Raw genomic sequence first — 17,302 nt, 5'->3', positions numbered from 1 at the left:
CATAAGGCATCACCACAAAAGCAAAAAACAAACAAAACCACCGCCTATGATCTGGAAAATCAAACATGACAAGAAGCTTCTTTTTTGTGACTTTTGAGATAATTTCAGTTCACTAATATCTCTAATGTTGTTCCAGGATTTTGCTTTGTAATTATTACCACCAGTCCCGTGGATTTACTTAATTTTATATAATGGGTGCATTCTATACAAAATGCATCAATCATTTAATGCTGAGGACAGAACTACCATGCAATCTTCATTCTCCAATATAAAATTTTGTAAAAAATCAATAGTTTTGATGACATTATAAATTCATGTGAGGAATGCTGTTGTATAACCTTTTAGATTGTCCCTAGAATGGAAGCAAAGAAGAATTCCTATGCATAACTAAGATTGTTATGTATTAGAAATATATATATATATTTACATATAACTTGGATATGCACTACTAAGAAATTAAATGAAAACATTCATTCCCTATAAGTTTCTATACATTGTACCAAGAAGATACTAAAAACCTGCATCTTGGTGCTTTTTCGTTTGTATACCAAAACAGATGTCGATATTCACCTTAAAAGATCAACCATTTCCCACAACTATTTCCTATTTCTGTTGCCTTAACTCACCTTTTCTAGCTAACTGATCTTCCAACTGTCATAGGACCTTCCTCACCCTCACCTTACCTCACCTTCACTTCCTGCTCTACCTGATGGTTTGCTTTAGTCAAATATAACCTCATCTTAGGTTTTTGTCTCCTATGAAAATCTAATGATATTCAGCACTATCATTTTCATCAGTTTTATCTAAGAAGTAGAGTAAAATTTTAAAAATCCACCCCCTAAACTTCCCTTTTAAAGTATGTTTTCACAATTAATAAAGAATAAGATCTTACTCTACGTCAGAGATTGAATAAAATCCCCCAGCATGAAATAAAATTATTTCCCTCTGTCAGGTACTTCAATTCAAAGATAAAATGGACAGTTCTCAAGTTCGCATATCTTTCTTCTGTTATTCCAGCCAAGTGGAAGGCAAAACTTTAGAGCTGCAAGTTACTTTCCAAAAAGTCTGTATTTACTTTATAGGAACTCACAAGCAAAAATACTTGCATTAATTAATGAATTTTCTAAATGTTTACACCAAGATATCTAAAAAAAAAAAAAAATACAGAACATAATAACAGCGGAAAATGCAAAAATGGTCAGAAACTATCTGTAGCTAAAGTGTTAGGTATTATTACACTTACTTCTTTCAAAGTATGCTTTCATAATTCAGTAAATTTGATTGTTGCTTAAGCTGTTTACAGCTCCTGCAGATAAATAGCTGTCATCTACAGCTGCTTACTTCATTTCTTTGTTTTGTTTCATATAATGTAACAGAAGGTTCTGATTTGGCAAAAACAAGCATAAGGCAATGCACATGTCAGATGAATGATGTCCACAGTTCCCAAGATAAGAGGGTCATTCAATAAGTATTAAACAACATGTCTACTAATCTATAAACATGGAAGGAAAAAGCATAAAGGCCAGTGGCAATTTTCCCTTTTATTTCTGTGGACTTGTTTGATTCCTGTTCATTGATGTCCTTTTATAGAGACCAAGGCTTTAATAAAGAGTGACTTACTCAAGGTCATCCATCTGTTCACCAGAAACATACGCTCTGCACAACCACTGCCTGGACAGAGCCACACCCTCTCAGGCTGCTCCCCTGACATTTGAATGCTTAAGTGTGGAAAGAGTGCATTTTCTTCCTCCTAGTTTTCTAGGACATGATTCTACTGTGAGTAATACTCCACAATGAAATGACTATGATTTTTAAAACTGCTATTTGTTAGACAAGATGGAACCTGGGGAGGCTGGGATTAGCAGACGTAAGCTTTTGTATACAGAAAGGATAAACAACAAGGTCCTACTCTCTAGCACAGAGGAGGATATTCAATATCCTATGATAAACCATAATGGAAAAGAATATTTAAAAAAGAATGTATATATATGTAACTGAATCACTCTGCTGTACAGCAGTAATTAACACCCCATTGTAAATCAACTATACTTTAATTTAAAAAAAGGAACCTGAAAGCTTGAAAGCATATATACTTGAAGAAGCATCTTCCCATTTTCCTATATGACATGTTGAAACTCATCAGTAAATATCTATTTATTCTCTTCGATATGCATGGTGAAGAGATTATGCCATAATCTCAATACTAGTTCCCAACCAGAAGCAATTTTGCCTCCCAAGGAACACCAGACAAGGTCTGGAAGCATTTTTCCTTATCACAACTGGAGGGCAGGGACTCTGCCACTGGCATCTACTGGGGAGAGACCAGAGATGCTGAAGAAGTAATAAACTACTGGGTTTACTAGTTAAAGAGAAACACCACTTTCCCTTCTCTGAACAAAAACAAAGAAAATGTCTCTGCATCCTTTTGACACCATGGATGTTGTGGACATTTCCAAAATTATCCCTACCAGGACAAACTCTCTAAGACTGTGTCTTGTAAAGTCTCTCAATGCAAATTAAAGACATAATACTAAACTCTAACTAGACCAAAGCAATGTCACAGAATGAAGGGGAGGGTAACTAAAGGGTAAAATTTAAAACATCTAGAGGAAGGTTTAATGGACAAGATGGGTGTGAAATACTCATCTTTGTTTTATTTCATATAATGTACCAGAAAGTTCTGATTTAACAGAAACAAGCATAACGCAGTGCACATGTCATGTGAACGATGTCCAGTCTTCAAGATAAGAGGGTCATTCAATAAGTATTAAACAAGCAGGTCCTTTTGTGCCACTAACGTATGTGATGACAAGGCCAGTCCTAACATGTATAGGGCCCAGGCAAATATTTGGTGTGTGGCCCTGTCCACATAAACAAAATTCAAACAAATTTCACAACACAACAATAAAAACAAAAAACAAAAAACTTTCCTTGGAGGGTTGCCAAAAAATGAAATTATTATTGGAACAATTTCTAAACCAGTGGCAACAGTTAGTAGATTAATATATGGAAAAGTGAAAAAGGAGAAGGAAATGCAAATTAAAAAACACTCTCTTTGCAGAAAAAGTAACAGGGGCAGCCAGCTTCAGCTAGGGCATGAATTATCCTCGGTAACACATTAGGCATTTGGGTGACGTAATAATGAACTCCCAACCTGCTCACATTAATCCCTTGGAATAAATTATGGGGAAATCTGGATGACAGTCTTTCTAAAATGTATTACATGGAGTTAACTTTAATAAATTTACATAGCATTATTCCAGGTATGCCTGGAAGGCATTTAAATTATTCTCACACTCTCTTTTATCAAAAACAAATGATTTAACCTAGAAAGAATTGATCTGTTACCAAATTAGAGCACTAGGAGGCAAATGTTTAGGTTCATGAACTTTAGTAGCTATTATTAACAGATCCATTCTCTTGAATACCCAAGTAGACAAGATACTGACTGATAATAACTTCCAATCAAAATTCATCCTCGAGACTTACTATAATCCTGCAAGAGCTAACTGATGTAGATAGATGCTGCTTATTCTAGAAGTTTTATAGTTTGGAGCTTCTAGCATGTGGTAGATAATTAAAGCCATGCTACTAAAGAGGACACAGATCATTTTTAATTTTGAAAATTATATTTTTTAAATTGTATTCGGGACTTCCCTGGCGGCACAGTGGTTAAGAATCCGCCTCCCAATGCAGGGACACGGGTTTGAGCACTGGTCTGGGAAGATCCCACATGCCACGGAGCAACTAAGCCTGTGCACCACAACTACTGAGCCTGCGCTATACAGCCCACGAGCCACAACTACTGAGCCCCTGTGCCACAACTACTGAAGCCTGCGTGCCTAGAGCCCATGCTCTGAAACAAGAGAAGCCACCGCAATGAGAAGCCCGTGCACCCCAACCAAGAGTAGCCCCCGCTCACTGCAACGAGAGAAAGCCCACGTGCAGCAACAAAGACCCAACACAGCCCAAAATAAAATAAATAAATAAATATTTTAAAATATAGATTTAAAAATTGTATTCAATTTATTTAAACTAAAGAAAAATAAAACAGGTCACCCATTTCTCACACTCCCCACCCCTTGCAGCCATCAGTCTGTTCTCTGTATCTATGAGCTTTTTATTTATTTTTTTTAGATTCCATATATAAGAGAGATCCATACGGTATTTGTCTTTCTATGCCTTCCTTATTTCACTTAGTGTAATGCCTTCAAGGTCCATCTAAGTTGTCACAAATGGCGACATTTCATTCTTTTTTACGGCTGAATAATATTCCATTGTGTATATATATACCACGTCTTCTTTATCCATTCATCCACTGATGGACACTTAGGTTGCTACCATATCTTGGCTATTGAAAACAATGCTGCAATGAACATGGGAGTGCATATATCTTCTTCAGTTAGTGTTTTCATTTTCTTTGAATAAATACCCGGAAGTGGAAATTGCTGGATCATATGGTGGTTCTATTTTTAATTTATGGAAAACCATTGTCTTCCATAGTGGTTGTACTAATTTACATTCCCACCAACAGTGCACAAGGGTTTCCTTTTTCCACATCCTCACCAACACTTGATATTTGTTGTCTTTTTGATAAGTCATTCTAACAGGTATGACAAGATAACTCTTTGTGGTTTTGATTTGCACTTCCCTGATGATTAATGATGTTGAGATCTTTTCATGTACCTGCTGGCCATCTGTCTGTCTTCTTTGGAAAAATGTCTATTCAGATCTTCTACCCATTTTTAAATCAAATTGTTTTTGTCTTGCTATTGAGTTGTATAAGCTCTCTCTATATTTTGGATGCTAGCCCCTTATTAGATATGTGATTTGCAAATATCTTCCCCTATTCATCAGGTTGCCTTTTTATTTTGTTTTTGGTTTCCTTTGCTGTGGAGAAGCTTTTTCGTTTGATATAGTTCTGCTTGTTTATTTTTGCTTTTGTTCCTTTTGCTTTTGGTGACAGATTAAAAAAAATAATTACCACAACCTGTGTCGAGAAGGTTACCACTTATCTTTTCCTCTAGAGTTTTATGGTTTCAGGTCTTACATTCAAGTCTTTAATCCACTTTGCGGTAATGTTTGTATATTGTATAAGATAGTGGTCCAGTTTTATGTGTTTGCATGCTGTGGTCCAATTTTTCCCAACACCATTTATTGAGGAGACTGTCCTGTCCTCTTTGTATATTCCTGGCTCCTTTGTCATAAATATACGTGTGGGTTTATTTCTGGGCTCTCTACTCTGTTCCATTGATCTATATGTCTGTTTTTATGATAATACCATAGTGTTTTGATTACTTTATCTTTGTAATATAGTTTGAAATCAGGGAGTGTGATGTCTCAAGCTTTATTCTTCTTTCTCAAGATTGCTTGGCTATTTGGAATCTCATAGTTCCATACAAATTTTAGGAATGTTTGTTCTATCCTCTGAAAAATACCACTGGAATTCTGATAGGGATTGCACTGAATCTGTAGATTGCTTTTGGGTATTATGGACATTTTAACAATATTAATTCTTCCAATCCATGGGCACAGAATAGCTTTCTATTTCTTTGTGACCTCTTCAATTTCTTTCATTAATGTCTTGTTATTTTTAATATTCAGTTCTTTCACCTCCTTGGTTAAATGTATTCTTAGGTATTTTATTCTTTTTGATGCAATTGTAAATGGGATTTTCTTTATTTCTTTTTCTGACACTTCATTATTAGTGTAAAAAAACACAACAAATTTTTGTGTACTGATTTTATATTCTGCAAATTTAATGGATTTGTTTATTAGTTCTAACAGTTTTTTGATGGGGTCTTTAGGGCTTTCTATAACTGATATCATGTCATCTGCAAATAGTGATAGTTTTACTTCTTTTTTTTTTTTTTTTTTTGCGGTACACGGGCCTCTCACTGTTATGGCCTCTCCCGTTGCGGAGCACAGGCTCCGGACGCGCCCACGTGAGCGGCTCACGGGCCCAGCCGCTCCACGGCACGTGGGATCCTCCCGGACCAGGGCACGAACCCATATCCCCTGCATCGGCAGGCGGACTCTCAACCACTGCGCCACCAGGGAAGTCCAATAGTTTTACTTCTTACTTTCCAATTTGGATGCCTTTTTTTTTCTTTTTTTTTTTTTGCCTAATTGTTCTGGCTAGAACTTTCAGTACTATGTTGAATAAAAGTGGAGAGAGTGGGCATCCTTGCCATGTTCCTGTTCTTAGAGGAAAAGCTGACACAGTACAATGTCCACTGTGAGCTTGTCATATACGGCCTTTAGTATGTTAAGACATGTTCCCTCTTTACCCATATTGTTGAGATTTTTCGTCATAAATGGATGTTGAATTTTGTCAAGTTCTTTTCTGCATTTATTGAGATGACCATAAGATTCCTATCCTTTATTTTGTTAATGTGGTGTGTCACACTGACTGATTTGCAGATTTGAACCATCCTCGCTTTTCTGGAATAAATCCCGCTCGATCATGGTGTATGATCATTTTAATGTATTGTTGAATTCAGTTTACTAATATTCTGTTGAGGATTGTTGCACCTATGTTCATCAGGGATATTGACTTTTAACTTCCTTTTCTTGTAGTGTCCTTGTCTGGTTTTGGTATCAAGGTAATGGTGGCCTTATAAAATGAGTTCAGAAGTGTTCCCACCTTCTACATTTTTTGGAAGAGTCTGAGAAGGATTGGTGGTAATTAGTGCTAATATTTAGTAGAATTCACCAGTGAAACCTTTTGGTCCTGGTCTTTTCTTTGTTGGAAGGTTTTTAATTACATATTCAATCCCCTTACTTATTATTGATCTGTTCAGATTTTCTGTTTCTTCATGATTCAGTCTTGGTAGATTGTATGTTTCTAGGAATTTATCCACTTCTTCTAAGTTGCCCAATTTGTTGGCATATAATTATTGATAGTAGTCTCTTATGATCCTTTGTGTTTCTGTGGTATTGTTTGTAACATCTCCTGTTTCATTTCTGACTTTTATCAATTTGAGTCCTCTCTCGTTTTTTCTTGGTGAGCCTAGCTAAAGGTTTGTCAATTTTATCTTTTCAAAGAACCAGATCTTAGTTTCATTGATCTTTTCTATTGCTTTTTTAGTCTCTATTTCATTTATTTCTGTCTATTCTTTATCATCTTTTCCTTCTACTAACTTGGGTCTTCGTTTTTTCTTCTTTTTCTAGTTCTTTGAGATGCAAAGTTAGATTATTTGAGACTTTTCCTGTTTCTTGAGGTAGGCATTTATCTCTATACACTTCCCTCTTAGAACCGCTTTTGCTACATCCCATAAATTTTAACGTGTTATATTTTCAATTTCATTTCATTTTAAGCATACCAATAGCCTAGTGCCATCTATTACCTTTTTTTCCCACCAGAATACTCAGTTAATTTCTTTTATTGTAATACAATACTCTAATGACTTAGAAACATACAAACCAGAATTTCATTGTCTAAAAAAATACCTAACTTATTTGAAGACTAGATAGATCACACATAAGCTGTTTCTTCAATAAGTGGTCTTAAGTGTAATTGATAAAACTTGGCTGGTAGTATATATACATTAATATATATGTTAATATACACACACACACACTAAATGACTACAGAATCTGCTAGTCTCTAGTGATAAATAGTTTAGTATATCAATAATATACTAAATACTAAAGAACTGGCTAGTCTCTAACTACTGATAAATATGGGCCTGCTGGTTCCTAGCACAGTAAAGTGTTAGGAAGTTTGCAAATTCACAAATTAATCTTTTCTCACAGACCATTAGCTAAGTGATAAGTAAATTATTGGCTCCTTCAGTGCCCTTCTACCACTTTTAAGCTTTCAAAGGAGAGCAATTTTCTATTGTTTCTCTTAACTTCCCACTGAAAAACTTTTCTTCAAGAATTTAGAGGAAAGAAGAAGCAAAAAACATACTTGCCTTCTGAGAATTTTATCCCCTGACTTCGTTTGGTATTACTGGGAATGCTGCCAGAGAAAAGAGTTCTGCCTGCTGCTGAAAGTTTATTTATCATTTAGCATCTTCCAAAATTTGGATGATCTACTATTTGAGACCACATACTTTCAAAATAAAAAGAAGAAAATACCAGCCTGAAAGCTGTGAGCTGACAAATTATGTCAGAATTATTGAGTAAAGAGTAAATAAATCAATTTTAATTAAATTCTCACTGAGTTTGAAGAGTTACATGCAATTAAGTGTTGGAATTTACTTGAAGTAAGATATGTATTTTTCTATTAAGTATTTGATATGAAAGGTACACCTTATCATCTGTGATAATGCACATATAATTCTGGGAGATGACATCAAATTTGAGAAAATCTTTTATTTAGCAAGCATGTAGGAGGAAAGCCAGGAGAAGTTTAACTCTATCCTGGAAATGACGAATGCCCTCAATATGAGCTGATCATTTTTATCCTCTGAGTTAAGGCTGCCTTTAGGCAAAACTATATACTTCCTTCCTGAAGGCCAAAGTCATTTAGTTCAATTTTTGACTCCTCGAAGGCTAAAAACAGTTCCTGACATATACTGGTGTTTTTTGCATTACAGTAAAATACGTTAAAATTTGTCTTGCAGGCTACCCGCTCAACATCTGTCATAGCCCACTGCTTTCTACCAGGTATGTTCACACATCAAGTCAATTCCATTTTTGGAAATCTAAAACAAATGTACTCCATATATTTTCTACCATTCAAGGCTTTCCACTATAATATCCCCAAGTTTATGTACCCTTTCTCTAGCAAGAAAACTGAAGTCATTAGGCTCAAAGTATTTCTTTCATTTTTGTGCTATCTGCCCCTACTTCTTCTCTCCTTTTCTGGTATAGATGTGCCAACTTTCTTTCCAAAACTTCTTCATTTGTGCTTTTTGGTGGATCTATCCAGTAGTTCATTTGAGAACATGGTCAGTTTTTCTGAACTAGGGTGAATGGCGGAACCTAGGGGGGGGAACTGGTGGAATGTGAGAAAAACACATAAACAGGTGTCAAAGGGACCAGCCCAAAGGACCACACTGGGAGAAATTGCATTCCCTTCCCTGGATTACACTATTTTCTCAGTCCTTAAATAGGTCACTATTGAGAATTTTCAGTGTTTTCTTCTCTCTACTGATTCTCTTTCTTTGCCATTAATAGTTATTAAGACATACATCCTACCTTAGCATAAAAATAAATTTTCCTCACTTCTGTTGCCACCTATTTCTCTTTTGTTTTATTGAAGCATAGTTGATTTACAATGTTGTGTTAATTTCTGCTGTACAGCAAAGTGATTCAGTTATATATATATATATATAGTTATAAAGTAAATTCACAGAAATCCAAACAACCCCACACTTTACCAGTTCAGACTTTTCCTCAAGCTTTTCCCTTTCCCTCTTTTCACTTCTGAAACCTTACTACCCAAACTTGAAGGCTCAGCTCAGATACCACCAAATTTCCCAGTTCTACTAGGCATAAATAAATACTCTGTCCCACCTAAACTCTTATCACACTTTGTTTATATACTTAATTTTACATCTACCATTCTGCCTTATATGCAAATTACCTACTCAAGTATTGCTCTATTTCCAACCATACCTTGTAAGCTCTTGCAATGCAGAAAACTTGTCACTCAGTTTTTCTTCAATGAGACCTACCACAGTGCTATCCACATAGTAAGTGCTTAAAAACCTGTCTTGAATTAAACTAAATTGAGATGGGATTTGAGTAAGGCCTTGTGGTAGTTGTAAAATATTTAGAGATCTGTGTTCAAATGCAGTCTGTCTGAAATTCCTTTCAAATGCCCGAAAGGCTTTAGACATATTGTCCAAGGAAATGGTAGCAAGATAAGAAGGGATCAATCATCTAAAACATAAATATACTGTCTTCCCCACCCCATTCCCCCCCCCCCCCCGCCCCCCGCACCACGCAGTGGAGAATCAGAATTAGATAAGAGGTGACTACTTTTGTGCTTAATTGACTTATCTGGAATTTCCAAAGAATAAAGTATTCTGTTGTAATTGTTATCGTTTTTATTTTTTGGTGTGTGTTTTTGCTTTTGACATTGACAATTTTTTTTAATCTGAGTTGAGGGTCAAGGGTGAGACAAAGGTATACCCCATTTCGAATGCTTATTTTGCTAGTTGAGAGGTTCACGAAAAACCTTGATGCTGATAACGGTAGTTCATGCAAGAACTTTCTAGTGCCTTTGCTTTTCAGAATCATCTCAAGCTTCTAAATATAATCAACCTTTATTTATGAAAATATTTTTCATGTGTATGTGGAAATCTGCAGTTTTCTAGCTACGTGCAATAGCTGGAATTCTAAAAATTTTCATTCTGGGATTTTTTACGTTTAAAGTTAACATAAACGACGCTGGGCCTTTATGACATTATAATTCAATTTATAATGACAGAGTGACCAATCCAAACTTGAAGATAAATTATATCCAAATAGGTTATATGGCGAGTATATTATATATTTTTTCAACAAATTTTAAAAACTAACACTACATTACTTTGGAAGGACATGCCCTCATCAAGTTGCTTCGTGTGTTCTGAGTCAAAATGTCTTTGGTGGCAATAATCAGAAACCACAGAGTTTCCTACTGGTGCTCATCTTTACTTCTGATTGGTCTAGAATTACCATGCATTAATTTCATCATTTCATTGCCAATCTTGCCGAAAATTCTGATTTAAAATAATAAATGTGTACAGAGGGAGAGTTGCCAGAGAAAATGGAGACAAGGAAGTGACAGTGAGGGAGAATGAGGCATAAATCCTTTTGGATAATCCTAATTTAATTGGACTGGTTTATATTATCTACTAATCAAATTGATAATGGACAAAAATAAAACCACAGCTATTAAACTCTCCCCTAAAAACAACTGACTGACTTGGTTGTATTTCCCTAGTGACCGAAATGAAACTGTTGTCCGTGCAATCTTAATGACAGCACAGGTCATGTCAGCTTGGTAAAACACTTGGGAGACGCTGACATTTCACAATGATCTTTCATGTACAGTATCGTACAGCAAACTCTCTCTTAACCATACTTTTTAGTGGCAAATAAAACATGTGAGCAGCAAAGATTAAAATGTTCCACCCACTTAATTTTTTATTTAGCGCGTTTACAGTCAGGTAAGCACAGGCTGCTAAGAAATGATTTTTACATTTCTTCACAAAATACCCTAGGAGGAGAGGCAATTTTCTTAGTGTAAAACTCAGCCTTTATTTTGTCAGACAAAGTAATTATGGAAGCAAAACAAATCCACATTGTCTAATTAGGTCATTAAAAAGCATAAATGCGTCACGGAAGCTTTTCTCCTTGCCTAAGACATAAAGTAAGACAATGAGAACAGTCTGGTAATATAGAAAGTTTTATAATTTGTTTCTTTTCCAAAATAATAGGTCCTTTCATCTTTCTATTTCCCTAAGATGAAGACAGTTCATTTAGAGACAAAACTCTGTAATTAGTTCAGGGTTTACTCTCATTATATTTCAAAATATTTAACCAAAACCAGGAAGGTAGAGAAAAGAAGAAAATACATAGAAAAATTTTCAAAGGAAGGGAATAAAATCAAGAGAGTAGGTTGCTGATCAAACTGTATTCTGCAGAGACAAGATGAATATAAAATCTACATTCATATAAACACAACCAGTCTGGGATACCAGAAAGCTCTTCAGAGGAATATACTGGCATCTGCCTTTGGGATTTGAAACCTGACTTTAATTACAGCTAACTTAAATAAAAACAAATGGCATGATTCTTTTGTCTCTTCCTCTCTCTCATTATTATTCCATGAGTTTTAGAAAACTCATGGCTCGAAGTGTTAAGAAACAAAATGCAAAAAAGGAAAAGAAAAGAAACCTACCTGCGATCCCCTTGGCCCTCGTTTGTGGTCCCATTCTGAATGCCCCATGAGCTGTAAGATAATATAATAATGACAGTAAGTTAAATGATACCTATTTTATTTTTATTTATTTATTTTTTGCGGTACGCGGGTCTCTCACTGCCGTGGCCTCTCCCGTTGCGGAGCACAGGCTCCGGACGCGCAGGCTCAGCGGCCATGGCTCACGGGACCAGCCGCTCCGCGGCATGTGGGATCTTCCCGGACCGGGGCACGAACCCGTGTCCCCTGCATCGGCAGGCGGACTCTCAGCCACGGTGCCACCAGGGAAGCCCAATGATACCTATTTTACATGGCAACTATTTCTACTCTTTATTTTAAAGAATAATGAGGCTTTTGAAAACTATGTTTTAATAGTAGGGCATTATATTGACCTCATGAGTAAATTAACATACCTGAAGTAATACACTTCTGGTTTGATAGCTAATAGTTCAACTACTAGTTGTTTTGAAGATATTTTAATATCACTGTGTGACAAAATGAGTCTGTAATGTACAGCTTTACGGTTGTCAGGAACATTCTAGATCAATGTTAAACCACGTTAAGCTTTATTTTCATACCATTAAGCTTCTAGTTTATTAAGAAAATATGCTACAGAAATCTACTAGTGTGGCTTACTCTACTGTCAAGAATGACAAGAACCAGAAGGCCAAAATATTTCAATCATTTTAAATTGTTTCGATAATCTCACAAAAATATGAGAGTTCGAAGGAGCAAAATTATTTAATGTGAAATATGCCCCCAAAGTCACAAAATGTAAATTTTCATAAAAACAGAGACTACAAAACATTATCAAGTTATTCCCATAGTTGTAATAGTCCTGAGCTACTTTGCTTCAAAGAATAATATTTATTTTTTGAAAATAACATTTAACTTGAAGAGCATTAAGAAAATGCAAGATACCAACTGAGAGGAATAAAATTCCGTTTCTCTGTCCAGTATACTCACTAGTCATGTGTACCAATGGAAGAACTCCTTACCACTAAGAAGCTAGCATGCTAACAAGACATACTATAGAACATACTTCAATACATTAACTTTTCTGTACAACAACAGTTGTACAAGCCGTTATAGCTGTACAAGCTGTTATAGCTACTCTTCAGTAGCTATAACAAAAAACAAAGAAACTGATCACAATAGCAACAAAAAGGTAATATACTTTTGAACATTATCAAGAAATGTTTGATAACCATACACAGGAAATGGTAAAACCTTACTGATAAACATACAATGCTCCTGGTTAAGACGAGTGAATTCAATAAAATTATTGTGTTCATTTTTACCCAAATAAATTTACAGGTTTAACTCAATTTCAATCAAAAGCTGTTTGCATTTTTTTTAAGAAAAAAATTGAAAAACACAAGCACCTAAATTTTATCTGAGAGAATGAACTTCTAAGAATCAAAATATTAGAAGAGATGAAAATGCCCTAGTGGTTATTTAAGTGTATTATAAAATTTAACTCAAATTATAGGATAATGATTTAAGACTCAAAATACAAATAAATGAAATGTGGTGGACAGTTCTGAAATAAATTCAAGTACATGTAGTAACAAAAGGTAAAAAATAAAATATAAAAATCAATGGGTATTTGATGAATTATTCAACAAATGAAAAAAGAAAAACTTGGAGCTGAACCTTACAATATACATAACTTCTATATAGATAAAAAGAGTTAAATTTTTAAAAGATCAAACTATAAATATAAAATAGAATAAAATCAAGACAAATACTTAAACTACTTTGGAATATATAAAGATTTTCCAAATTAAAAAAAAACACAGATGAATTTATCAGGCTACATGAAATCTTCAAATGTCTGCACAAATGTCAAATTGGCAAAATATCTGCAGTAAATGGTAGGTAATATCTTCAGGACACTAAGAACTCTACAAACTTGAAATAAACACAACTCTAATAGATAACTGGAAGAAAGGATAAGGACAATTTACACAATAAATATCAAGTCAAGAGGTTTATGGGAAACAACTGACTTTGCTGGAAGTGAAAGAAATTCAGTATAGACAATAACAAAAAGCTACTGTTGCCTATTTTTTAGCAAATTGATAATGTAGAATATTAGGTTAGGATTTAGGGAGATAAGTATACACATATATTGCTAGCATATAGCAAATATATATATTGAGATATATATATACATATAACACTTATAAATATAGACATGTACCATGTATGTCAACTTTAATACATATTACATACTACTAAAAATTCATACACTCTGACCAGTAAATAAAATCGTAACAATCTAGTAGTTATAATGTGTTAATCACTGTGTTATCCAACAAAAGGGTAACTATTCAATAAATTATAGTATAGAAAAGAATATAATATAGCAATTAGAAATTGTGTCCACCTAGAGGGGTGGGAGAGGGAGGGTGGGAGGGAGATGCAAGAGGGAGGGGATATGGGGATATATGTATACGTATAGCTGATTCACTGTGTTATACAGCAGAAACTAACACACCATTGTAAAGCAATTATATTCCAATAAAGATGTTAAAAAAAAAATTGACCTTCAGAGACTTTTAAAAAATTACATGAGAAATGCTCATGGTATAATGAGTGAGAAATACAACTACGTCATTTCAAATTACTCATTTTTAATAAGACAGTCGATTATTGCAAGCCTTAGAAGTATTACAATGATTTAATTATTTGGCTAGCACGCAATTTTGGGTAAATTAGCCCAGATAATCATCACATAAAATTGAATGCTTAGTAGATATTTCTTTAATTTTTTAAATTTGTAGATTTATTGGCAATACATCTGCTAGTAAATATTCATTAATACTAATTTAAAGTTAATTATAAGATTAAATACTAATCAACCAATGAAATAGTCTGATTCAGAAACATAAATTAAGGATATTTAAGTAATTATTCACTAGAACTATCAAAACAATTCTTGACAATTTCAACCATTGTCCTATTGAGACTTTGGGAATATCTTTCATTAATAACAGGGAGGTGAGATACTTGCTTTGGCAACTCTAAAGAGATAATAAACTTGAGTACTAGACTGATAAATAAAAATGATTTTTAAGTAGAAGGCTTACCTTCTCTCTCTCACTATTTTATCTAAATGTTCTCAAGAAAATAGGTTATAAAAGGCTGTTAGGACTATTTCCCTCTTGCTAGTGGATTTAAACGAACAGGGTAACTTGGTAAATTCTACCACGCATGAGTATCACAATTAAAAGAGGTAAATACATCAGAAACACGAATTGTCATCCACCTATATGAATTTAAGGAGGAATATCTGATGATGACAGATACTAAGTCAAGAATATAACATTTCTCCAAGATCAGAACTAAGGTAAGAAAACCACGGGATTCACTGCCCTCTGCCATTAACTATCTTAAAGACAATTTTTAGTCAAAGAAAAAAATCATCCAAAATGCAGACTCATTTGGGTCATCACTTACTACAGAAGAGAATTTACAAACCAGAACTTATAAACCTCCAAAAGTTTCACTCTCCAACCTTTTATTTATTTATTTATTTATTTTGCGGTACGCGGGCCTCTCACTGTTGTGGCCTCTCCCGTTGCGGAGCACAGGCTCCGGACGCGCAGGCTCAGCGGCCATGGCTCACGGGCCCAGCCGCAGGGGCACGAACCCTGTCCCCTGCATCGGCAGGTGGACTCTCAACCACTGCGCCACCAGGAAAGCCCTCTCCAACCTTTTATTTTTAAACTTTAAAATAGTAAATTTGCCAAATGTGTTACGTATCAGAGAGAGTTATTTTCCTTGCAGTATACAATAGAGTAATGAGAGAGATTTAGGCTAAGGGAATTCTATTCCACTGTATTATTATATATTTATATTATCTATTTAATACCATTATTATAATATATTTGAAAGTCTGAGTTGACAAAGCATGTGGTAATATTTCAAAATGTATTTTAAAATGATACTGCTGCTACTTTTTTCTAGGTAATAAAAAGTTACATAAATCTACATGCTCTGTGAAATATCCAAAATATAAAAAAACTCTGAAATGAATAAGATACTGGAATGTTCTCTATTCAATAAGAAGAAAGGCAAAGGAAATCAACGAAGACTGTATTCCCTTTGGACTTGAGGAAATCACACAAGGGCTTTATCATTAAAAAAGTATCTATTGATACTTTTCATTGAAAAAATCTGAACCAAAATTTAACATTACTTCAGTGTTGACTTATACAGGGTTTGTTACAGTATTTTCTCGCATTTGTTTTTTAAATGCAGAGAAAGGCAGAGAGGACTGGATAGGGTGTCAGGACTCTACTTCTTCCCATGATTATTGCATACCTGGCACAGAAAGGGGAGTGAGTATCAGCTTCATATTAGTACATGACAGCATTTGAATTTTTACCCTATCTACAGACACAGAATTTATTTTACTGTCATAAGAGCACTGTCCTCAGATCACGGATCCAGGACTAAAATAAGCATCATGTTTTCAGTAGCCTTTTAAAAAAACTATCCATAGTATGATAAACTGCCTGACTTATTTAATATTACAGATTATTTAAGTTAAAATGAAGCATTTGGCTGCTGGTAACTATTCCTATTAAAGCAGAACCATAGAGCTAAATGTTTTAGAAGTACAGAGATACCTCCCTAGCCCTACTCTCGTAACTAACGATTAGGACAAATGAAAAAAATTGGTCAGTTATAATAAATAGTAAAGAGGAGAGCTTGCATAATAAGTCAATGAATTACAGAATTAAGTGCAAACTGATGTTGATGTTATATCAGTGAGAAAGTTGAAACATCCTTTGAGTCCACAGGTAGGATTAGTGTTAAGTTGCAGATGTCCATTGACATGTCATGGGATTAGATAAAAGACAGAAATGGGTCATGGACAACGAACAGAAGTAGAATTTGTGGAATCATTTTTTTCTTTTTGCAGTTGAAGTCACTTGGATGGACTACACTTTCAAGATAAGTGAAGAGCAGCATGATACCTAGGCCATTCTGGGAAGAGAGACAAAGTTTATTAACCTGATATGATACTCTTTCTGGAGGAGGAATGCTTCTGATTTTATGATCAATTGAAATGTAAAACAGAAAAAGAGAAATTGAAACTAAAAAATGAATAATAAATAGGAAATTCAAATACATTCTGGTTGATAAAGAGTACATGGCTTAATTCAGGAAGAAAAAAATGTCTCTCACCTTCTATAAAAAATACCTTCTTGGTTATTTAACTATGATTACTCCTATGGGTAATAACACTTTAATAAACATCTCACCAGAAGGTCTGAGGATATATAGGTCACCAAAGTTATGCCTACACATGGCAAAGAGAAGGAATTCTCCGTAAAACTGTCTATCTTTCCTTCTTTCTCAGCTCCCATTAATCAGGATGGGCAAAATGAAGATGCTTAAATTTATTCCTAGGAAATAATATAT

General features: G+C 34.6%; 1 protein-coding gene across 2 annotated transcripts in view; it reads right to left on the bottom strand.

Annotated features, from left to right (window-relative positions):
- Positions 1-17,302, bottom strand: part of PDE3A (phosphodiesterase 3A) — a 306,484-nt gene that overhangs the window by 109,099 nt on the left and 180,083 nt on the right. For both annotated transcript variants that reach the window (XM_067695839.1, XM_067695840.1), the window contains exon 2: positions 11,846-11,896. In XM_067695839.1, the coding sequence (XP_067551940.1) occupies positions 11,846-11,896 (51 nt within the window). The remainder of the gene's footprint in view (positions 1-11,845; positions 11,897-17,302) is intronic.

The sequence above is a fragment of the Pseudorca crassidens genome, chromosome 11, assembly GCF_039906515.1.
Source record: "Pseudorca crassidens isolate mPseCra1 chromosome 11, mPseCra1.hap1, whole genome shotgun sequence".
Classification (NCBI taxonomy): domain Eukaryota; kingdom Metazoa; phylum Chordata; class Mammalia; order Artiodactyla; family Delphinidae; genus Pseudorca; species Pseudorca crassidens.
This window is presented reverse-complemented; position numbering and strand designations above follow the sequence as displayed.